The 26,024-nt window shown below is 40.2% G+C and overlaps 1 protein-coding gene across 15 annotated transcripts in view; it reads right to left on the reverse strand.

The window, feature by feature from the left end:
* Positions 1-26,024, reverse strand: part of esrrb (estrogen-related receptor beta) — a 100,702-nt gene that overhangs the window by 57,489 nt on the left and 17,189 nt on the right. For 5 of the 15 annotated variants that reach the window (XM_088432510.1, XM_088432508.1, XM_088432507.1 and 2 more), the window contains 2 exons: positions 10,271-10,406; positions 6,051-6,218 (listed from right to left, as the gene is read on the reverse strand). In XM_088432510.1, coding sequence (XP_088288636.1) covers positions 6,051-6,061 — 11 coding nt within the window. In that variant the 5' untranslated portion in view covers positions 6,062-6,218; positions 10,271-10,406. Of the gene's footprint in view, positions 1-6,050; positions 6,219-10,270; positions 14,402-17,630; positions 17,824-17,900; positions 19,150-26,024 lie in introns of those variants that run through there. The other 10 variants (XM_088432512.1, XM_088432506.1, XM_088432511.1 and 7 more) reach the window with 7 other exon arrangements.

Here is a 26,024-nt window from a genome sequence, read left to right on the forward strand (position 1 = left end):
CCGTGTTATTGTATCCTCACATCGTAAGAGCGGAGCTTATGGCATCTTTTTGGGGAAAACGAGTAGCAGCAACTCTGAAAAAAGAGCTTCCCAGTCGGACTCGTGTAAAAGTTTCTCTCCACACAGGTGGCAGCGGAAGGCAAAGGGCTTCATGCAGCGGTTGTGCTGGATCCAGAACAGGAACAGTCTAACCCCCGGAGAGGAATCCTGTTCCATTCATCGGCTCACGTTTCTATAATCAATGCAGAAACATCACGCAATCCCTATTGATCATCACAGGCCTATTGATGTGCAACAATAGTGTCTCCACAGTAGCACTCATTTCACAGCATCTGCTCCTCTTTTTTAGACAAAAACAAATGACTAAATAAATTCAATCCAATTAAGACTGGTGCCAAATCCAGCACCTGTCAGCCTAATTCCTGGGATAGGAATAAACATGCTGTCAAACAGAGTTGTAGGACCTCAATGAGACACCACAATAAAGACAGGGATGGAAATAAAACAGAACGTGAGAAGCAGATTCTATGCCTTCCAGTAAGACTTGTTGTTTTTTGTTGGGCTGTAAATCAAGCAACCGTGGACAAGCCCAAGGGGAATCAGAAGTGCCGATGCTGTCATGATACACTGCACAATGGTTTTATCCTCGTATCTAACCTGCATGCTGCCTTTCACCTTCATGAGACAAATCTCATATCTGCATGTTTTCACGTGGCTTGCCAAAGCTTTTAAGTGACATCCTGACTTGTGTCGCGCCGTGTGAGCTATGAAAGCCTGCTTGAAAGCTGCTATCGCGCCTCCTTATCAGCTCTGTTATGAAAAATCACAGCATGTGACAGTTGATTTGACAGAGAAGGATCTGATAGAAATAAAGAATAGTGCCACGTGAGGCCGGCACTCGATCACACAGCATGAAAAGTTAAAGCGGTAACAAGAGTAGGACAGCGGCAGATTATGTAATCTGTTGGAATCGTTACACGCTTAAACTGAAAATAAGTGTTTCTTTTGTCGGAGTGTAAATCTAGTCGACCTGTGTTTATTCCTTATGTGCAGCCTGCTTTATTAGGAGTGACACATTGACGACGCGTGGAGAAAAATCTTTACCTATTTATGTGACATCTTAACACCTCAAATAAAGAAAAAGCTGATTATACCAATATTGTGTATATTATAATTTTTCTGGTTTATCTATGTAGCAGCACGTTATTTATGTGTATTACCTGTTAACCTCTACTGAAAAACTGTAAATAAATTTGTTAAATATATTTATGCATATACTAGTAAATTATTAAAAGTCGGACTTTTGTCATAATGAAATCAAGCCTATTTGTGTTGTGTGTGAGTGCTTTGCAGTTGATCAAGATAACTTCATTTGGAACGTTTAACACTTCAAATATAGAAATGTGGTAATCCAATCAAGTATACTTCTGCAACATGTATACATACAGTATAAATGTTGCAATATTCACGAATTTATGGCGGCAACTGAAAAAATACAGACTAAATCACAAAATCCCTTTGGTCTAAATGACAATTATATTATCAGAACTTCATTATGAGCGATGCGTCTTTTAAGGTAATAAAAGTTGTGCAGGTGTTCTGCCGGCACAATATTCAGGAGAAAGGCGTGTTTAAAAAAAAAGGCAAAGTAAAGAAACAACTCAATTGCAAGTAAAGAGCGTGTGGGGAAAGACAATATTTGCATCTGAAAGTGAGAAAAGAGAAATGTCGACTAAACAACGAATAAAGTACCTTTCTACATGGCATTGTCCCGGGCGACAAGCATAAAGTAAAAGGAGTGATGTGTCTGTCGGATTTCTCTTTTGCCTCTGGAGGTGCAGGAGTGGAGAGACGCAGGATGTTTCGGCAGGTGGTATGTTGCCTGTGTGCTTCCAGGACGCCCCGATTGCTTTCACACAGCGTAGCCTCACTTGGCAACTCCGCCTCCGGCGCGCGCATATCACTTCAAACAAACTCTTCCACTGGTGAGGTAGCCACGCGAATCATCAGATGCAGTCACGACGGGTTAGTCAGTGATCACCAATTGTTAGCATAAAATTACACTGAAATATTTTGTGATTTTGTTTTGCCTCTATAAGTCAAAAAATGGCACAGATAAAATAAATAAATTAAAAAAAAATACATTATTTTTAAAGTTTCTTCATGCCACAAAAGTGTGATTAACGAACCCTAAGGTTTTTCTTTTAATGTTGCAAAAAGGTGTGTAAATGTTTCCAACTGTAAGATGTAGCTTTGAAGGAACTTGGAGAATGTTGACCTTTTGCTCTTTTAAAGCAGCGTGGTCCAAACTGTGGTCCAGGAGTCACTTGTGGTCCATCATTATTTTTTCAGTGCCTTCGTGGCATAACCTAAAAATGGCATTTGACACGGCCCCAAAGGGTTATTAAAGTAAACAAAAACAAACTTAAAAAAAACTGGTTTATACACTGTAGAGAAGCAGTAGGAAACTCCCGTTCCTCAAGAGCCATATCCTGCCTATTTCCAATGTCTCCCTCACCTTTCACACCTGGTTCAAATAATCAACTCATCAGCAAGCCCCGTGGAAGCCTGATAATGATCCTGATCATTTCAATCAGGTGTGTTGAATGTAAGACACATCAAAAACAGGCTGGATATGGCTCTCGAGGAACCGGAGTTCCCTACCCCTGCTTTATAGTTTGTACAGTTATTTAGGAATAAAATAATAGTTGCAATTTTTAGATAGGATTCACCTACAGTTCAGTGCAATTGATCACCCTGTCATCTTGCGAAATATATAATTATTCGTGTTAGAACTTTTAACAGAAAGCTATGTAGTAGTTAATCAAATCAACTAGGAAGTAATATATTTGTTTGCTTGCGTAATTTTAGAACCATTAACTCATTCAATGCCAACTATTCTCAGACATTCTTTTACCCTATTTTACAAATAGGGGATAGTATGAAAGTATGAAACCCCTGCTCTAAAAGTGTCCAACGATATTTGTCAATTTGTTCATTCTTTATTTTAACCTAAATTAAAAATAGATTGTTTTTAATATTTACAATAGACATTACAAACGTTTTCTCACCTTATCCCTTTTTAACATGAATTAAACAGCAACTGTTATTTTTAATCTTTACACAATTGTAAAGGCTCATTGAGGAATATCCATTACAATAATGAAGAGAACACACCTGCTCTAAAGGTCCAATAAAAGTATTTACTTTTTTAAAACATTACATGTTTATAGTAAATAATATCATTGGAGAAATAGCAATAACTGCAACAGTATTGCAATTAACAAGGGCAAATTTTGCCTGCACAGATCCCACAATTTGTACTTTTGATAGGGACCTTTCTGTGGGCTTGGCTCCGAGGAGCACTAAGTAGTGCCGTCATCTCCACTAGAGGGAGGGCTCCCTCACATCAAATCCACAGAGAAGCCACAGCAAAGGTGACTTTATTTATTAATTTTCTCACAAAGACAGTGTTATTCATAAGGCAGATGAATGACAGTCAGAAGAGTGCCAACAAGCAGGCACACAATGGACACTCAACCGCTCTGACTTGTGAGCACAAAAAGCCACTCCTTACAAACATGTAATTACCATCCCTAATAGATTTATTCATGCTGAAAGATATAAATTGACTGCAGACTATTGATGGAATCATTTCAGGGAGGAAATTAAGTGACATTAAAAGAATGATATTGCCCCCCGTGAAAGTATCATCGATTCTTTTCAAATGCAATTAACTGTATTTGAAAATAGGACCTGAACATTGAGTCGTACACTGGGAGCACTGAAGATCACTTAATTTGAGAGAGAGATATAAAGACCAAATTATCCCATCAAAGAGAAAATCTATAAATGTAATGGTGCAGCACTTTAGCGCTAGGGAACGACAAATGGACCCTGTTCCGTTCCCTCTGTTTGGAGCATTAATTAATGCATACATCGGTGGTTGCAAAAAACACAGTGGCTTAAGCTAATCAAGAAAAAAAATACTAGATTTAGTTTTCAGATGAGAACATTCGTAAAAGTGGTAATAAAATCATAATTCATACAGTATATTGTCTATATCTTGACACCGCACCCCATATGCAGATTCATATCCATGTTTACGTGTCAGATCCATGTATTTTACTACGAATGGTTGTTTGACTGTACGAGCCGGCAAGGAGTCCTATTTTGGACCTTACAAATGTCAGTTGGGATTCGGCTCCAGCTCACCCTTGACCTCAGTTGAAGACAATAGAAAATGTATGAAAGGAATTGAAGTACTGCACTAATGTTTTAACAGTTTGAACACAGATTGGATTCAAATGGTCTCAAATGATCAGGAGCCATGCTTGTCGGAAACCCTGCTTCCGAGAGTAACTTCAAAATAAAAGCTACCAAGGTCATTTGGGTCATACATCACTTGTTATGGTACAGTCCATTTTGGCTAAGCTTCGCACAACGTTTCGTTATTTTACTATTATGGGGTAGATTGACAGGCAGTGCATTCTGCGCATAATTCACTGCACTTCTGACCCAACAAGCTAAATAAAAATCACAGATCTCATCTCATCACCTAATGTATTGCCTTGTAAATGGAGGTGTCCTGCCTGTTTCATTTTACTCAAAAAGGTATTAATTTATGATATTGGTGCCGAGCTGTAATACATTATATTGGTCCTGACAAATGAATAAATACGTGTTTTGAAATAGCGAGTTACCTTTCAACCATATTGTACAATTCCTGTTTGGAAAATTTGCAGGTCTGGTTTGGAAAAGAAAGATGGACGGATGGATCTGACCAATTCACACACAAGCACACTCGCCTATAAACAGATATAATGAGTAAATGACACGAGTTTGGAGAATTGTCTCTTGAAAGAAGCCAATTGTTACCCCTGCGCGTAACTTACTGGTTTGTGTGTGTGTGCATGTGTGCATGTGTGTGTGCGCGTGCGTGTGAGTGTGTGTGCGCGTGCGCGGCCTTTCTTCAAAGTCATCCTCAATCAAACTGCGATTATCACTCTCTGCCGCTTGCTCTGATGGCCCGACGCTTAGCAAGTGAAGTGCTCTAAAAATACTTTTTTTGACACAAGTCAAGCTAAAGCACTTTCAAATTAGAAAGGATGAAGGAGCAGACAAACACACACACACACAACTCAGTGTCTCTCTCGAGGACCCATCAGTTAGGAAGCCGACTTATTGCTCACTTTATCTGCAACCTGTCCAAAATTTAGCCGTTTTCTGATAGAGGAGTTTCTTGTTATATTGACTGTTGTGTAGCTGTAAAAATCTTTTTTTTTTTTTTTTTTTGATAGATTGCAGCAGATGCTGCTCCACTCAGCTCTTTAACTTCGTTACACTCTTGGTAATGCAGTGAAAGAAATCAGAAAAAAAGCTGCAGTAGAGCGACAGACATGAAACCTGTCAGGCACACTCACTGATATGACGTGCCATTTTTGACTTAGCCATACATGTATCACGTTTTCTGGGGGGAAAGAAAATGCTGCATAATTCAAACCCAAAGATTTTTATTTGTGATTGAGTATCCAACTGAATCAGAATGTTCGAACCGCCTCAAGCTCTCCAATATTGTCAGCCACCCTCAATCCAGGCCACCCTTAAATTCATTTAGGAGACATCTTACTCCCCTTCCCCTGATCTTTGATGCTCCCTGTATTGCCAACCCTGCTCTTTCTTTGAATTCTATGCACCGCAGCCCTTAGATTTACTTGCTTAACAAATATGGACAGGAGGCTTAAGTGGTTTTTGAAATCTTCAAATGGACATCGGGCTGCCTGTGTTGTGCTTGGTGGCGAAAGTCTCCCCCGTCTCCCTGCTTCAATCACAGGCTGCGTGTATCTGTTATTGTGCGCGTGTGTGCGTGCGTGTGTGTGTATGTGTGTGCGCGTAGCCGCGCCGGGTGGAGCGGCAGTCTGGAAATGAGATAAGGATGTCTGATTCATAGGATCTGACAGGAAATCTATATCCTGCAATGTTTATAATCCAGCCATTACTACACAGCCAAATGAAAGAACAATAATCCAATCATTTACTCCCATATTTACCTGAGGCCCATTCTCGGCTTAAAAGGCAAAGAAGGGCCGTTGGAGGCTGTAAAACAGACAAGATGGGCAGGGGTGGCAAGAGGGCGGGGCCGAGAGGTGGAACGGAATAGGTCATCTGACAGGGAGCGGGCTGGAGCATTGCGGTGGGGCAGTTCGCCTGCTTGCGCTCTATGGGGTCAAAGATCACTCGTTAGTCTACATTAAGGGCTCATTGATCAATATGTAAAAAAGAGGGATCGGAATATGTGAGTTTGAATGGTAATATTTGACGCAAACTCACTCTCGCGTGTGCTCAGTTTCTTTCAGGAAGAAGACGAGGTGTCATTCTACTCTCTGGCACTGATCCTATGTTATCCGCCCTTAGAGGCAACGTTTCTCCATATAGCATGGAGGAATTCTCTGGTGGTGGTTTACTTATCATAGAGTCTTTCATGACAGTATGAGCGGCTCTTCATTGTGCACGAGGAGGGGGGTTATCTTATTTGGAAAAGTGAGGGGGGCCTTGCCCTTATCTGTCAATAAACAGTAATTAGATTTTGTGGCCGATAGCGTCGATTGGTTTCTAATCTAGCTGTCGCTCCAGACGTGTGTAATTAAAATCCCGATTGATAAAGGGGGTAAAAGCCCGCCCACGCTACCACTTTAGCGGGCCCTACCCCCGACCCCTTGAAAGCACAAACAAGGGAGAGATATGAAAGAATGCCTGAGGAGAAAACTGCACTTCTTATTGATCTGTTCTATCTGCCTTCCTATCAATGCCCTTTTTCCACAATGGAGGGGCTAGTACAAAGGTTGCCGACGTAAAACTTCATTGCTAATCTCCATCCGACAGATATTATCCCTTTTAATGGCAAAACGCAACAAAAAATGAAGCTTTGAGGCAGTTATAGATATTTTGGTAAAAAGGTGGTATCAAATATCAGAGGTGTGCTCTTAGTGTTTAACCTGCACAGACTTATCGCCGCCCTCTGCATCAGCCATGGGTTTTACAAAAGAGCGCAATTGTTTCATAAATAAACTCTATGGATCGCAACATTCACGATTACATTTATGTTTGAATGGATAAAATGATAATGACGATCACAGTCATTGCACTGTGGCTGAATCACGGCAGAATACCATCTCTACCACGCGACCTATTTGGATATGATGAGGATAAATCTAAATTTGAAGTCCAGAACATTATGATGCATAACATTAATTTTAATGAAACAACAAATACAGGGTGTTTCAGAAGTCTTGGGCAAATTTTAATTCCTCTGTATCTCTTGAACTATGAATGATAGTAAGATAAAACAGGTCTTATTTTGAAAATATATATATATTTTTTGTGACGCTCTAGATTTCTTCACATTTTTTTAAGAGCCTGCAATGGGCATTTACAACCATAACAGGCGTTTTGTATCTTTTTTCTTTTTTTTTATGTGTGCTGTGTGACCCATGACACTATAACACACGTCACATAGAACATTTTATATTGAACCTGAGATTAATGCTTTCAGGCTGTGCCAGGCCCATTTTTATATCATGATTAGTTTTCGAGATATTCAATCTCAAATTTGCCCAAGACATTGGGGAATTTTGCCAAAGCAAACAAAACAATACAAAATAAAATAACCATTCTTTCGCCTTAAGAATGTTAACTCCTGAGTTTCATACTGACTAGAAATAGACAATAACACAGTCAATCATTATTCAGACAAACGGTCTAAAAATGTTTATCCGACAAACTTGCTCGAACGTACTTGCAAGTAAATGTAAGTGTATTTAAGAACAATTACATGTATTTTCAAATACAGTACGTTTGAGCATTTTTTCACATACGTTTAAACACTTGCAACCGCGTTTGAACATACTTGCAAATCCATTCAAAGGTACTTAGAATTCCTTTCCATAATGCTATGGAGTATGCAAATATTTGGCCAAACAAGTAGGTTTGGATATACTTTAAAAGCAAACATGTTTGAACATACTTACAAACATGTTCGAACATATTTTGAAACACATTTAAATGTACTTGTAACAACATTCAAAAACACTTGATTGTGGTCAGTTTATAATACTGTACTTATAAATATATTCAAATGCTTATTCCACATTGGAACCTCCACACTTCCATAAAATCTTTGTGGAAATGGAATTGAGAAAAAAGCTAAAAATATGGCTGTATATCTTGTCTCCAACAATCCAAACAAATATGAACAATCAAAAACAATTGTTTCTTCTCTGCACTTTTCTAGTTTAAAAAAATATGTGCCCTATTTGTGTCCGATGCAAATCTATCACAAAACCCAGTTCATAGTTGGACATGGATTTGTGTTTGGATGGAATTTTTACAATTAATTTTAACAACAAGCTACAGTAAACTCAAATTTCTCATTTAGGTCTGAAAACATTTTAAAAATATTCCCCAAATACACGTCATGAAGAGATTGGTATGTGTGTGTGGCACTCAGCAGGGCTCTTAAAAGATGTGTAAGGCGGAAGCATCCCTCATATGACCTTTCCTGTCTGACATTGGTCACCTGCTGTCACGTGTGACCGCCGACCATCACCACTGAATGATGGCTGCCTTCTGTGCCCCCCCCCAAATACAAGTGCATGTGCGCACACACTGTGTACCCACAGTTGGAGCGGACAAACCAAGCCAAAGCCATAATACGACCACGGTAAGAACGTAATAAATCACACATTAGCAAGCGCAGCTCATTGGGGGGTGCATGTTGGAGAAAAGCACTGGTCTAGTGGTTAATTTGGTTCTTAATGGAAGGCAAAATTTCCAAAGGAAAACTTTCATCGGGTGCAAATGACTTTCCTCAGTTTTCACTTTAGCAACACAAAGAGAGTGTGATTGATAAATGCTGGCAGTGCAGTGACAGCCCATGCATAGCGTACCTCATTTAACGGATTTCTGTAATTTCCCCGTAAACAATGATTAATAAATGGCAACCTGCAAGTGAAAAATAGACAATTCCGAGAGATAATGCTGAGAAAGCTTTCTAACTTGTAAATCAGATGAAGTACTTGTCTTCAGCATTGTTCTTCGGCATCAAAAACCATTATCATTATCATATTGTTTCATTACATCAGGCTATATACAGTGTCCTCTCGCCACTTTGCGCTTTACCTTTTGCGACTTCAGTATAAAGCAGTCTAACATCCTGTTAATACTTGATTTTATTCAGCCGCAAATAAAGGCATTTTTTATTTGAACAAAACCACTGCTCGAGACTCTGACATGAGTCATGCCTTTTTGTCAACAACTCTTCGGTTTGCTTGTGGCTGTGAGTGAGAGAGCTGTGTGGAGACAAACATGTGAGTGACAACACAAGCAGGGGGATGGGGGAGGGGCAGTGCTTGGGGTTGATGGGGATTAATGGCTACTCATCACGCTCTGATGTGCTGTGTGTTGTAATGTGCCCAACAAGAGATAACCCATAACTACAGTTAGCAGATCAAGGAGACAAGACAAGTTGTGTTTTCATACTGTGTCAAAGTCTGCCGAAAATAACGATGCACGAAAAAATTTGCCACGCAGCCTCGTACTTGACAACAAAGAGGCAATTAGGCCACACTTGAGGATATTCGTACGCATATATGTGGAGAAAGTTGGTCTGTTTATAACCCCCCTAATATGGGTGCTGAAAACGAGGGAAAAAAAACTCTACTTGTACTCGGAGAAATACAGTATGTATTTTAGTCCCAAACCTAATTTTTGGTACCTTTTGGTATATCTTTTGATCTGATTTATTGGGGCGTACGCATCATTTTAGTGCTGTTTTTGCGAAACCTATACACATCCCTTCCGGTGCACTTCTTATCGGACCGATGCTAACTTTATAACAGCAGCAGTAATTGAAGAAGGCTCCCAGTCCAGGGATAACTGCACCCCTTTCTCACCTCTAAGCCTAATAAGGACAAACTTCCCTGAAGTCGAGATGAATGAGAGGGATGGATTGCCACTTGGACGCCGGGTCGCTCTCTTAGCACAACCGAATCGTGTTCCCATAGACAACCGTGTCCTCTTCTGCATAATAGGACATCAGATTCCCCATTACATCCTTTAAAAAGTCTTGTCCCCTGATAACAGGGCCAGATCACCCGTGCGGTGCCACGAAAGTCATGTGACCTTGCAACCGAGGTGCCATGTGTTGCGGAATGCCTGGAGGGAGGATGGGTGGACATATCATTTCCCCGCATGCCTGATACCCGTGCCCTACCTTTCCTTCCTTCACCACAGGCCCAGCACCACGAGGGCCCAACGCAGTGAGAAGAGCGGCTCCAGGCCCCACGGAACATGACTCCAATTAGGCAGCAGAACCCGGGCTCACGCTTCAATGCCTTGGCCCACTTGTCCTACAAAGAGGGACAGGGAACGAAGGAAAAGCACATCCCGCTTTGCATTAATAGGCAATAAAATCAGAGCGACACTCGATGTAATATGAGGCACAGCAAAAGTGAGCAGTGATCTGAGTTTATTTTGAATTTCCACGGGCCCAGAGATAAAAAGGAAAGACAATTAAGTTAAACGCACAATAATAGATGGGAGCGATCGAGAGGCCTGCTTCTCCCCTATGATTAAAAATGTATGTTGCCACACGCAGCCTTTGGTGTGGAACTCTCCTGGAAAAGGAGCTGGTTAATATTCAGGCCCATGTCTGGCTAATGTCTTAAAGTGATAAATAGGAGGGGGTTGCTGCCGTTTGATTGTTCTTCACAGGCAGTCTGGGAGCAGCAGCACAGGGGGATTTAAGGTGGAGGAATCCTCTCAAAGCTCCTCATTCATTCGCTCTCAGACGCCCATCATTAATTGGGCCTGTCGACATGACTCCTCTGTACCCAGGGCCACTGGCAGCAAGCATGCTGGATGAGCTTTTTAAGAGAGTTCAAAAGAGACCTTGCCTCATGAAAGGCATTCAAATGACGTGAAATTGCATTCATGTCGAGCCTTGCAGGCATATTCATACAGTACACTGGCATAATGTTCTTGTTCCGGGTCTTGCATATCTGTGTGACTATATAATCATCCTCTTGGGACCGAGTCGCTCCGCTTGAGCTTGTGACTTGCTCGCTCCATATTACTAGCAGTCATTTATTTTTCAGTTTTAAATGTATACTGTATTAAGATGTATTAAATACTGTATGCACTTCTCTGCGATAACAAGGAAATATCAACCTATCAAATTGAAGAAAATGTAGTGCACATCTGTCGGGCTATTAGTCAATTCATTATGGTGGTTAACTGAAGTACAGCACGTGTAGCGGTCTTTCCATTATGCGCTGCTCTTTGTAAGCTTGCAGAACAAGGTGAGTCAAGCATCAGCAACCATGTATAAATATTATGAGAAGCACTGAAATCAAGAGGTAAGGTGATAGCAGTAAGGTAACCTCAGTTTTGTGATTTTAACACTGTGCCGAAGCCCTACAGAAGAGCACTATCGATGTACTCATACAAGTAGTGTAGTAGTTGTACACTAGTACAACTTGTACTCGTGCTACTAGTACTACTTTTACTAGGAGTAGTAGAAGTACTAGAAGTAGTTATGATTTAATCCCACAAGAGTATGCAAAAGGATAAACTCTCTTGATAGCTAAATACCCATAAGTGTCCAAGTCAAGACCCTGGGGCCACAACTGGCCTGCCACATCCTTTTATGCGGGCAATAAAAGCAAATCATGTGCAATGGCTTTCATGATTTTTGATCAAATCTATTCCAAAAAATATGACAGTAGAAACAATAGTTGAACAAACTTTTATCCTTTACTTTTGGTTTCAAAAGTACCTGTAGATATCCATGAATTTGTTGTGTATAAGGAAACAGGGGCACATTGCTATTATTTCTGTGTCTGGTACATGCAGCATCCACTTCAACCTGTGGGCCTGGAAGGGGGCTCCTCCCACCTGTGGTCCCTTCTGGAGGTTTCTGATTTTCCCCTAATTTGGGGTTTTTGAGTTTTTCCTTCCCCTTCTGGGAGCTTTGACAGGGGATGCTGTTGTGTACCCTATACTGAAAAGATGTCTCTGTACGACCTCTTTTCATTCTGTGAAGCCCTTTGAGACTTCGGTGATTTAGGGCTATATAAATAAAATTTGATTGATTGATTGATTGATTGATCTGTTAATGCAACTCCCACTTCATGGGCTCACGATTTGATAGTTCAAATTAGGGCCCTCAAAGGGCTAAGAGGGGCACTTCCCAGTAATCAAGTAGTTCTCAGTTTTAAAAGGTTGCAAGGGCATCGTTTGTGCATTAGAGCAGTTGTTCCCAAATGGGGGCACTAGTACCCCTGGGGGTACTTGAAGGAACTTTAGGGTGTACTCGGGATTTTAAATGAAACAAACATGCAGAAATCCTTTGAAAATACTTATACAATTGATTGTTACAGGAAAATATAAGTTCAAAAAACAAATTTTATGTTCAATAGGTTATTCAATTTCATTCTTGTAAAAACACAGATTTTCCCCCTTACTAGAGAGGTTATTTATTTTTGAGAATTAGGTTATTTCTACTCATAGCAGATTTCTTGTATTATCCAAATGACGACAGTTTAAGTTGATTTTTTTTTTTTTGTGGACCAATACAAATGAAGTTTGAAAGGGCCTAAATATGAATAAATCCGACACTGATGGCATGTTTTAAGTCTTTCTTTTTTTGCCCCTATAAATGCTTTGCACTGATTGAGGGTTGCTTGGCTTAAGATATATTTCGCAGGGGGTACATCTCTGAAAAAACTACTGCATTAGCGCAGCAAGAATAACAAAAAGTTGCATTCCCTCTCTAAAACGCTTGCATCTGTCAGTATTCACATAGCCGACCTTCAGAAAGGAACATCTTCAACTGTGGAACTGGCTGTGCCGGGCCTCACACGGTGTTGATCCAACAAGTCTCTTTGCAGATGTCATCCAATCACAGAGTTTCCATTTTTTTTGTCCGCTTTCCCAGCCGCACACTCACGGAGGAGCCTCCCTCCTCTTCCGTCTGCCATAGAAGTAGCTTCTGTTATGGCAGCGGGAAGGCTAACCGCAGCGGGAGAGCTCCTAATTAACAGCCTATTCATTTGCGTGGAGGGAAGAGCTCCTGCTTTGCGAGCACTTGTTTTATGGTGGCGCTAGGGAGCCCCGTCCAGGGATTTGCAGGGGGATAATTGCCTTTGCCGCAGGCTGCAGTAATCTGGTCGGCTAATTCATTATTTTAATAAGTTAGCTTCTCCTCGGGGGTGTGCTAGCTGCGCTGCGCCTCAAACCTTGGTGGTGCACCTCGTTATTGTGGCGCTCTTTTTACACCGCCGCCCGCACGGGGTTAATAACTGTTATTAGCCTCTCTCCTCATCCTGCAATTTCTCGTTTAACTGGGGCGATTCAAACGAAACCTTTGCGAGCGTCTAATAATCAACCTCTCCGCAAGCAGGGGTAATCCCTATGAAGGGGCCCGTTTCGTACCGAGGAGGGGTAATGGATGCAATCGCCTGAGTGCCTTTGCCTGCGCTCCTTTCATTATGGATCCTGATGTTGTTTTTGTTGTTGATGCGGCTGTTGTTTTTGCTCAATTTCTTGAAAATCATTTGAGGGAGGAGATATTTGCCTCCGGCAAGGGAAATGGATCAGGTTTAGACACACAAATAAGATGATCATTAGGTTTGCGTAACTAATGGCTTCATTTAGTCCATCATCTTCCATCTCTCTAATAGCTATGCAGTCAGCGGGATAGGTGTGTGGCTGTGCGCTTGTGTGTGCATGCCTTTTTAATGACTTGAGTGCAGTCAGACATTTTGTGGGATTGGCTGATTAAAACCATGTCATTTCAACAGACAAGGAAAAAAGGGAGGGCTTATGAATAGAGGCTTTTTTATTCCGAGTCCTGTATTAGAGATGGTGATAGTGTGATGCAGGAAGCCTCAGCTAAAATCCAATTATGAATAGAGCACTATCACAGTTAAATGGTAAACTCGTGATTTCTTTTTGTGTAGTAAAAATATACCCCGATATCCTTTTTCGATAAAAACAATGCGCGGTACAAGCCTATTATGTGTCTCTTCAAATCTTGGTTACACGATAAGCAAAAGAAGATGGATGTTTGGACAACTTCAAGCGACAAAGTCGACCCATGCAAAGAGATTAAAAATGATCTGTCTGCAAATGTTTTTGATTTTCTCAGTATGATGAAACCATCGCAGTAGACTTACTTAATGCCAAACAATTTGGAATTCCACCCCAAAAATAATAAATGTTGTAGTGTGATGAGGCTGATCGTTCGATGAGCTAATCGCTAATCGCAAATTCCAGCTGAAATCTCCTTAAAGGGACTGTGTGTAAGATTTAGACCAATTTTCATTAAAAGGGTTAAATTAAATGATTGTAAATTTCAAAAACTTGCAAATGAATTTGTTCTTAATGACCACCAGTATGTTTTTAATATAATCATAGGTCTAGTTATCATTAAATTGTATTACATGGGGGGTGGCACTTCTCCGGAATCGGCCATGTTTGTAATCGCGACGGACACAGGTAAATGCAGCACCTGCAGCAACTCTTGCTGTCCATAGTGAAAAACAGTCTAGATATTGCACACTATTCCTTTAACTCATATTTTGGTGAATTTCATATTTTTTCACGTATCTATATGATTGATGAGTCCAAATATGTGGGTGTTTTTTTTACTGATCTAACATAGAACTTAAACAAGTATTTTAATAATCAGATTTTTTTTTTCATTGAATTTACAAACTTTAAAAAAAAAAAAAGTACATTTTTGTGAATTGGAAATGCAAAAATTCAAAGTTATTGTTTTTAATCATGTGGTTTTTGGGTTGTTTTGTAACGTCAGAATTTTATTTTTCTCCCAACAGATGTTTGCAAATGTTTTATTTTGATTCAACTAAATGATTCTGCTTCCACAGAGGACCATAGGAGAATATTTCTGATTACGCAACTGAATTTCTGACCATTAGGACAATTTTAGGTTTCTAAATGCGTTATACTTTACAATTACAATTTGGTTATCAATTATATTTGCTTTCTTTTTTTTCTTCTGGTATTTTGAAATCGTTAATCTTTTTTGTGTGTGCCTCGACCCTATAATAAAGCAATCCAACGATAAGGAAAACGGAAGTATGGCAAGCAACGGCTTGCGCTCCAATTTAAATTTAATGACTCATCAATTTGACGTCTAAAATTAAGCAACTCAACAGTATCCATGCTTTCAATTTCAATAATGATACATTAGGAGTGCTTGGTGGGCATTAGGAGATGACTGGCTTCAGTCCATGTGCCCATTCGGGCTTATGTTCCATTCTGTATGCTGGCTTGTTTAGCTGTCATCATGCTGTTACCTGCCAACCGCAATGAAATGGGTTCCTGGATATTAAACAGGCTATCTCTTCATCTATATACTTAACTATGGTGGAGTGAGACGTCACATGGCAATGGCTCTTGGAATGGAAAGGGGGATGGATAACATGCAGAGTGGAAAATGACAAGTGCTGTGAGCTCAGTCAGATGACCGAAAGATAAACATTCTCACAAATGTATTAGCAATTAAGTCCGTAGAAATGTTGCGCAATGTTTTCCAAGAAAGTGACAGTTTGTAAATGGGCCCAGCACTTTCATCTGCATGGAAAAGTTGAACCTGCGCTCAGCGGTGCACAAGCCCCGAGCACGCGGGAGTGGTGTGGTTTTGCTCCATAAAATAGGCACATGATAGCAAATGACCTAGTTCGCTATTAACTATTATCCCCTTAATGTCCTTGCTGGCTTATAGTGCAAGTGGAGCTTTGGCCACGTGCGGGCCCGCGAGGCCGCCTGGGGCTCGTTTGGGGCCGCGGCTTTTCAAAGACCTCGCTGCCATCTGCTAGACAAGCGGCCTGATTCCTCGCCGGGCTGACGTGGCTTCGGCACAGACAGGGGAGACAAGCAGTGGTTCAACATCCAGGTGGTCTCCATCGTGTTATCCATATGGATTTTCACAAGGTATTTGGAATGTTTCGCCTTACTTTTTGTTGTTGGTGTATAATGGTCATTTATGACACATTTGTATGGATATCTAACATCATGTGCTTTGAGATCAGCAGTTTGGGCCACCTTGAGGCTGCCCAGTGGTGCGCAGAAAACTGCCCTTTGCCCTAAGCCCCTCCCTCTCGAATTCATCAGTTTTCATTTTTAAAAATATTGCATGGAACACCACCTTTGGGCAAATATTTACTGTCACCTTACAGCATCCTAACAAAATGAGAGCTTTATCTCTGCCTCTGAGGGTGCTTCCTCACTTCACGGTTTTCAGCAATGTCTCATCATTTCTTTAATTGACATGTAACATAAATTTTCAAATAGGTACATATATGTAAAATTTAAACGTTATAAGGAGGCAAAGAGGGCTCTGTTTAAATTCACCTACAGCAGTGGGCACCAACCTTTTTTACTTCTTCATTACTGATTATTCTATACCTGTGGCGCTGAGAAGGAAAAAAATTATATGTTCCCAAATGTGTTTTTGTTTTCACTGGTTGTACAAAAGCAAACTTATAAAAGCTTGGGGAACCTATTTGGTGAGACCAATCTACCATTCAATATGAGTCATTCTCACAATAGTTTAGAGTCAATAGAGACAAAAGGTCCTTCGATCCATCAGTATTGACTCAGTAATGAAAATTGTGAGACTGACTCGGCTTCAAAACAAGAAAATGACTTGCATTGAATGGGAGATGAATGGCAGCCAAACCGGGTGTCAATGAGGCTATGTCACATCTCTGCTGCCTGCTGGCAAATAAAGATTAATTTCATTTTTCTTCAGTATATTATTTTTTTCAGCACCACATGTACACTTTGTGAAGGCAATTGCTTTTTTTTTTTTTTTTTTGATAAACCGTATATATTATTCTTTTCAGAATCACGTGTACATGGCTACCAGTTTTGAGACCCACTTCTGAAATAACAAATTTGTCCGAAATACCTTAATGTTATTTTTGATGTAAAAGGGAATAAACTGTCATGGCTCACCTATTTTCTGAGGTTGATCATGCGAAATTTACATTCATTGAGACATTTGGTAATGTAATGTAAATTTCAGTGGCCGGCAAGTGACAGTATGAGGGTTAGGGTTAGCGTTTAGTTCATGTTCCAAAAAGATGTTCCGTTTTTTGTTTAAACTCCTAATCTAAAAATAACACTGAAGCAAAATGATTTTCCGTTTTTTCAGCTTGTGGGGTGAACATTGCAGCTGGCTACTAGTATGGCTTGAATGGGTGGCAACCATGGTGAAATACCAGTAGGGTAACACAAGTGGTAGTTTAGTTTTGGAACGTTGAATTCAGAGTTGTGAATTATGAATCATAAACAACACAAACTCATTGATAAATTTGCAATATGAACTTTGAGAGAGTATGTTTGGAAAATGAACTTTTTCAGTACTCAACATACGGTACTTACGGTTTGATCAAGTTTTTTATAAATACGTAAATACATGTTTTACAGACATACCAAGTAATCACGCAGGACCATACACATAAAATTTGCTGATTTACTTTGAAGAATTTGCCGGCGTAGCGCCTGTACGCCCTCATTTGCAAATTCTTCCTCTCATATACCTCACTCCGCCCAACCTGGATTCCAGCGCTTTTTTAGGAGCCGAAGTACGTCACAGATGGAATTGCCTTCACCAGCAGTGCCCTCTTCCTCCTCCTCGACATCTGCCGTAAAAATAGCTTGGGAGTGTTGTTCTCATAATGGCAGCGCGATCAATATTCCGTCCCACATTGGCTGCCCTGCCTCTTTGCTCATCTGCAACCCCCAGAATGGGACAGCTTGCAAAACTCAAACACCAGGTCAGCTAATCGTGATTCTCTTGCTTCACTCACCATACTGTCTGGACCCAGCTCCAGCTCTTACCCAAGGCAAGGGTCAGTGGGCTGTCCACCGCATCTCCATCCAAGCCCCCCTCCCGCCAAGTGGATCAGAGAGAGGCTGACGTTGCTCCTATCTGCCGAGAAAATGAGATCACAGCATTGCAAGTGGGGGGCTGACTTTAGCAAACCTTTATTCCGGGCTACAAGATAATGGTAGAAATCCATTTGCATGGACAAAATGGTCATTGTAATAATTGAGACAGATGGAGGATTCACTTAACTGACTGTTATCCGTGAAAGGAAAAGATGGCATCTACCACCATTTGCAACGAGGAATATTACATTCCGAAATGTGTGACATTGTTACAAGTCATGTCCAAGTGTTGGTTGTAATACCACATTTTTAATTTGCCACACACAGGCCATCCACACAAACAAACAGACAATGCCAATTCCAGAGAGGAAACTCGGAGGGCAACATATGATGGCCTGAGGCAGAGTCTCTTTGGTTGAGGCATCAATCAGTTCCCTCAAGGCTGCCGGTGAAAACACTCTCAAATTGGATACTTTGCATGGGCCTAACTATAAAATGGGGAAGAAAAAAAATGCCGAATGAATATGAGTGTGTTATTGACACAATCAGTCCCCAGCCGCTCGTACAAAACTCAATCACTTACAACTCAAAACACCTCTCTTTAACTGGGCGCCAGAATTCTTGTTGACAAGACCTTAAAGTAGATAATTTGGTAGCAGATTGTTCAGGACTAGCATGCTGAGCGCAGGGGTTCCACAAGGGTCTATGCTTAGCCCACAGCTGGCTCATATCTTTGTTCAACATTGTAAAGTTTACAGACAACATGATGGTGGTGGGCCTCATTTCCAACAGTAAGGAGGTGGTTCAACAGATCGACTGGTATGTAAATAAAATAAAATAAAAAATAGTGCAACTTGTTATAGTTGACTTGAGGATTTAGAAATAATTCAAATATTTTACCCTATTTATTTTATTTTAGTTTATTTACATGGTTCACAGAATTGAAAAGGGGCATTCAAGTTTTTTGGAGAGTGTACATGTATGGCATGTATGGAGATCCGGCCTGCTTGCTAACCCTAACCCTAACCCATTGGCGGACCTGCTGTCCATTGGGTGGCCGCCACTAAATTCCTGGGGGTACTCATGTGAAAGAACCTCTCCTGGAACAGGAACACCACATCTCTGTGACATACTGTATCATATTTGACATCTATGCACTAGAATGCTCAATATTTGAATTGCACTTGCGCTCTTTTTTTTTAAATTATTTTACAACTGTCACACATATATATCTCATAAGGGCCTGTTAATTGAACAGGAAGTAGAAGGAGCCACACTGGAGATGCCGACCCCTCCTCCTCCTCAGCATCTCGTTGATCCCCTGCAACAGAGACCGCACGAGATGCTGCAAAGAATAAAAGGGAGCCATGGATTATCAATAAAGTCAATATGGCGTTGTGTTACATGCGCCCTCTGACCTCAGCAAGCTTACTAACTGTGATGTCTGCACAACAATGGCAGAAGATTGTTTTAATGTGTCTGCAGTCAGCTGCAACTGGTGCTGCCGGTCCGATAATATTCTGATGGATATGACGCTCACCAGTGAACTGCATCACACAATGACCACATTTTTCCGTCCTCTAACGAGATCTGTATTCACAAGTGCTTTTATTTTCCAATGTTTAATCTGATGTCTCATTTATCTGAAGCGCTCAAATACATATGCAGATGATTCACAAATGATCATGCAGTCACTTTATCAAAACGTGATCTCTTCATAGCTCATTATTATTCTGGTCACCGCCAATGAAAAGCTTGTTTCAATGTACTGTATCGCCATACATCTCATATAGTAATGGTCACATCTATGCTGAAATGTGTATCAGAGCTGATATTTTCATTCATCCCGAACAATCCATGTTGAATTTTTATCCTTGGTTGCCCACAGGGACTTTAACCCTTTCTGCTGTCTCATATTAATCGGATGCTTTTTTTCCCCCCCTCGTTAAATGTTTAACTTAAATTGGGAGCCTCATAAATATTCCAAATCACTCTTCTTCTGTTTGATGAGGAAATGAGCTTTGTACCCGTCGTGATTCCCCAGGCAGAAAAAAAAGCCTACAACTTAACTCTTGGAAGCAGACCTTCTGACAGCCTCCATTAACAAGCAGCAAATTGTTTTAACAATGCGAGGGACCGCCTTTGTGGCGAGATAATGATGATATCTCTTTGCTTTTCTGGCATTACATGCTGCTGAAGTAATCATTAAGGTTGTTTCTTCTGTCATGGCTGCATCTACTGGTATATATATATATATATATATATATATATATATATAGCAGGGCAAACATCTCCAAATGTTTTTGTCAGGTCATTTGAGACGTAGCCAAACGTTTCGGGCCTGTCTTTTCCTCCCTTGGCACTGTGGTCATTAATCTTCAGTGCAGGTGCTCAGGACTCCTGACCCTCTGCTCCACTACCTCCATTAGCACCATGACAGCTCTACTGGAAGGTTCATATGCGCCGCCTCATTCCCACCCCTTTTCTCCCACGCCACTTCACCTGGGTGTGGGGACGGAAATCCTATGTGTCCCCTTAACACTCACAAGTTCATTTATATTAAAGAGCCCCTGCTCATGTCGAAATGGAACCTCAAACGAGGAGAGCAGGGGGAGGATACTAGAAGCTTTATTTTATGTTACTTCTTCAATGTAGTTTAGCTCATTTGGTAGAGCCACTTGCCCAATGATCAAGGTGTTGTTGGTTCAAATTCCACATCGCTTTACATTATTATTATTTCCATGGCTGCAGGTTCATTTTTTTTCTTTTACCAATGTGTCATCATCGTCCAGCATCCATCCTGCAAGACACATTTCTTGTTCAAATATACACCTCTTGGTGTAGTCATTATGTTGCAGGCAGTAAAGACATTCGCCAACTAAATTTGCAGAGGGCCTGTGATAAAAGCCTTTTTTTTTTCCACATCATTTCCAAACAACTTCATGAAGGTGAGTAAGTGATTTAATAAATCAAGAAAGTAACCACAATGCATTCAACATTTCACTCAGAATTACAATTAACCTTATTCAAAATCACGTCACATAAAATGATTTTTTTAAGTGATTCATCCATCCGCTGGCATTTAACATGACAGAAGCATTATATCTGCTTCAAACGTGCTGCTTTTGTTCTAGTCACTGTGGCACAGCAGGTAAAGATGTCAGCTCACTGATGCACTGATGACTACTTTTTACTTGAGTCATATTATAGAATACACTTGTTCACTAATCTTTCCACCTCTACCTATGGATTCTAATAATAATGTAACCTGTGCAACTAATCGTATCCCAGGCCGAGTTGCGAAAATCTACCATGACCCAAGGTTGCGACCCCAACTCTGCATTTCAACAGGAGAGTAAGGGAACGCTAACCTGCACTTATACATACACACACACATGCGCTTATATATGTGCACATGTTCGCACATCACACAGCAATATAAACAGGCATAATTCATGCAGCTGGTTGTTTAACATATGCAGAGGCTGTGTGAGCAGCCCCTCACAGGCCACCATACGCCAAAGCCCAAGGCAAAGAAGAAGACAAATGTCAGTCAGAATGGGGGAAAGGTTACGGCCAAGCACAGAGATTGATACTGTTAATTTGCTCCCTGGGGTTCATGAAGTCAGTTCACACACTGATCTGACTTGGCTAAGTCAAGAGATATATCCAGCATAGATTTCTAGTCCTGTGGCAGCCTGCAGCCATGTACATTGGATAGAAGAACGCGGACAACAATTAGCTTTCCTTCCTACTGTATATATAACGATGCAACATTCCAATTGGATGATGCAAAGTTTGCTGAATAAATTAGTGCACGCTACAATTTCATAAATTCTAACATTCATTCAAAAGTCAAAGAGGTTCAGTTCAGGAACATTTCATCAGGTCAGTGTCAAGAATAAAAATATATAGCATGCAATGTCACCACATTCTCGTCAAAATACTATTTTTATAACAAAGTCTACATTATAATTGATTTTCAAACAATTCTTAGTGGACCACAACTGCTTGTTAAGAGCTCATATACAAACACTGAGGTCTCAGACGTGCATGTCCAGCCATCAAATGTCAATATACGCGAAAAAATACAACTTTTGTTAGATGCCTATTACAAAAGTATGTCTATGAGCAAGCCATTCTGCATTTTTCTGCACCCATGACTTGGCAGCTAAATGGGGCGAAGCGCCCCCATTTTCAGGCACACTGTTGTCAAAGCTGTGACGTAGAGAAAGTCGCAGCAACTCTCACTTTCTTGTGTGCTTTGAAATTCCAACCAGCACCTCTCAATCATCCATCTCACTGTGTTGCCTAGTCAATGTTAAGAAAATATCGACAGTATATTATTCCCATTAAAGAAGGCCAGCATATGCACAATTTGAGTTGCTCCATTCTTGATGAATTATAATTTGAAAATTTAAAATGAAGAGAAAATAAATCAAAACCTCAATCTATTTCTGACTCCTTTCTTGGTCGTTGGCGGATTTACATTTATATGGAGGGTCAACAATTATTTGACACTTAATCAAAGTATTTCATTATTTTTAATGTTCGATTGATTGTTCAGAAACCGGAACTGTCCAAACCCTCATAATTTCAGCCTTTCGACAGTAAAGTTTCTGAAACTCTTTTAGTCTTTTAGCAAAATGATTAGCATTGAGTTAAGTAGAAGATATTTACAAACATCTGCTTTTAATTTGGATAACAACCATCAAGTGAACGGGTTAAAAAAAAACATTTTTATTTTCTGAATTCAATTTGAGAAATTGTCCCCTTATAAATAAAGAGATAGAAATTAAAATGTGTTTTTAAAAATATGGTTTATCAATTTATCAGCAAAATACCGGTTAGATTGATCGAGCACTAAAATAATCATTAGTTGCAGCTCTCTGCAGAAGTATGAAGCCAAACAAACAATGCAGGCATTTATCTTGCCTTGGTTACAACCAGTAAACCCTTGACATATTAAACAATAATAATAATAATAATAATAATAATAATAATAGACCACCTTGGCTACTGTATGAAATGGTCGTTAATAGGTCTGTTATTGGTCGGTTTTAAAAAGCAACAATGCACTTAAGTACTTGAGGGCGTTATACCCTCCCTTCAAAAAGTTTTTTTTTGTAAATATTTTATATGCTTCAACCACAATTATACAATCGCAATATTTAAAGGACGTACTTTGCACCTCCACATCCATAATTGTGTGTATGCGTATACACGCCTGGTGGTCCCGTCTGTTCGCTGCTCTGACTTTGAGCGCGCCCCTGCCCCTCCCGCACCCGTCTCACCGAGGTCACCTCGTTGGTATAGCAAGCGCAGCAGTCACATTGTGCTTCAATGCAGACAGATTGCTTATAATAACCTTTCATTTTTCCTTGTCAGCAATTTGCAGGATAATTTTGGCACCCTTTAAGGATCCAACTGTCCTAATAAGAGGATAAAAATAAACAAGGCACTATATTGGGATGGCCTAATCCTATTTACAAGTCAGAACGCACTCTAGCCAATAAAATCAAGGTCCCTACAACGTTATGTGTAGCAATTTTCACCATTTCTTAAACAAGCAATGAAAGCGTGTGATGCTTTTAGACTGTTCCGATTTGATAAAAGGATGAAATGTCTCTTTTCAAATGCCGTTACTGCAGACACACACAAAAAAAGGCTGGCCATCAGCTCTTGTATGACAATCAAACATCAGCTGTATTTATTTCTGATTCAGCTATTGACCAATTTCGCAACAGATTACATTATAAGTCCATTTTTATTTAGGCTGTTTAAAATGCTGTCAAACTTTTAGAGATTAAGCATTTTGATTCCTTACTATCTGCCAACGACGTTACATATCGCTCAATAATTGACCAAGCGCTAGGAGCCGTCAATTGTAAACTTTCTAAATGAGTGACGTACAAAAAGAATTGCATGCAAATGTTGACAGTCGAAAACAGTATACAAAGACTCATCAAACTGCTAATGTCAGCTTTCCCTTGATGGGATCAATAAACACACACAGACGCGCACGCGCGCACACACAAAACACATTGTCTGTTGATAAGATCTGTCCATTACTTTCCTGAACACATTTAATGTAGCTTTCTCATTAAAAGTCAAACATATCAACATTCCCTTGCGCACAGGAGCCCAAAATGAATCATTCCTACACGCAAGCACAAGCCGCAGTATTGCCTGACTGTGCAGTGTAATCTATGCATTAATAATATGCACGAGGAACCTATAAAATGGTGACTCAAATGGGGTTCACACTAGGGCACTGAGAGGGAGCAAAAAAAAAATACATATATAAACGTATGACATTAACTTGGCGCCTCTATTTATGCCATTTCTCCTACCCCCTTTATGTATCTAATATTTCTAATTTAGCACCGTGCGGAAAAAGTGACACAAGGCGCCATAAATTCCCTTCTAATTCCAAATAATTCCGATTACATGGACGAGTAGTTTTCAATCAGAAAGATAATCTGGATGATAGATGGCGGGATAATTGGCTGTCTGTGCCACGTAAATATTGTGTCGTTCTATTAATCTTGCCGAATGAAGTGTCAAGCTGTCACTCATTCGTCAAACTGAATTAGGAACTCCAACAGATAAATAAATGCATGCGGCATTTGTGCGCTCGTGTGTGTGTTTGTGTGTCGAGGAGGGAGATATAAAATGAGAGCAGGCAGCTTTACTGGCCCTGAGTCAACCCAAGAAACAGGTCTGCCTGAGATGAATGGAGTGCTGTTAGTGTCTGGATTGAATTATTTAAAGAAATATATTACGGCATAAGTTAAAGACACTAAAAGCTTTGACATGGACGGACAGTAATGCTGGGAGGAAACGTGTTACGGTTCTAATGAGGGACAGGAGCTGATTGCGGCCTGATTTTTAGTATTGGGTACTCGTAGAGGTTCCCGATACCAGACGATATCAAACTGCGGCAGTTTGACGCATTGACAAATTTTCATCTGTCACAAAGAAAAGGGTTTTGTTCAAAATGTTTTGCCATCGTAATAGATGAAATTTAGTATCAATATCAGTTACTACTCAAAGATTGGATTCGCCTACTGGTACTGGTATGAAAAAAAGTGGTATTGTTAATCCTCGATTTGAATACTGCATGAAAGTACACCAACTGTAATGTTACAACCTGTAGTGTTATGCATATAAAGTTGTAATTTATGAAATAAAAATGTGTTGACAATAATGCACTTGCTAAACTATGCTTATACAATTATAGATTCATAAATACGATCAAATGTATCACGTTTTTCAAGACCATGACCACTAAACATTATGTCTCTATTTCATTTGTTGACGGCCACATATGTAGAGGCATAAACAACTTTATAGTGCATTATTCATAACCACAAAACAGCAGAGACTAGGGATTCATTGAAATGAACATTTAGGGCCAAAACGGAAAACTAAAAATGAGAAATGCTAGGCCAAACAACAATATCAACAACAAAAATGTTAGTACCACATTGTTTAGAAATTTGCAGTTATTAACTTTTAACTTTTAAAATTAAGTGGCTTGTCATTTTCTATGGGCGCTTACAAGGGCCGCAGGCTTGCTGGTGACCATCTCAACTGACTGGGCAGTAGGCGGGGGACACCCTGAACTGGTTGCCAGCCAATTGCAGGGCACAGAGAGACAAACAACCATTCACACCTAAGGACAATTTAATATGTCCAAAATACTTGCCATGCATGATTATAGGGTGTGAGAGGAAGCCGGAGTGTCCGGACAGAACCTAAGCAGGCTCAGGAAGAACATGCAAAATCCACACAGAAAGGTCGGAGGCAGCTGAATTTGAATTGTGTAAAGCGGATGTACTAACTGCACGAAGCAAAACCGCACATATTGCAATTACTATGGAAGGCGAGATATTTCTGCCCATCATTCCAAATGTGATAAGTATCTAATCTTCTCTTTAACCTATAGGACGAGAAGATAAAAAAATAAGCAATGACATCCTCTTAATTTAATTTATTTTAATTTAATATCATAATTAACGACTTGCAGGCTACGATAG

This window comes from Hippichthys cyanospilos, chromosome 14 (assembly GCF_059441005.1).
Source record: "Hippichthys cyanospilos isolate Australia breed blue-spotted pipefish chromosome 14, RoL_Hcya_1.0, whole genome shotgun sequence".
In the NCBI taxonomy this organism is placed as follows: domain Eukaryota; kingdom Metazoa; phylum Chordata; class Actinopteri; order Syngnathiformes; family Syngnathidae; genus Hippichthys; species Hippichthys cyanospilos.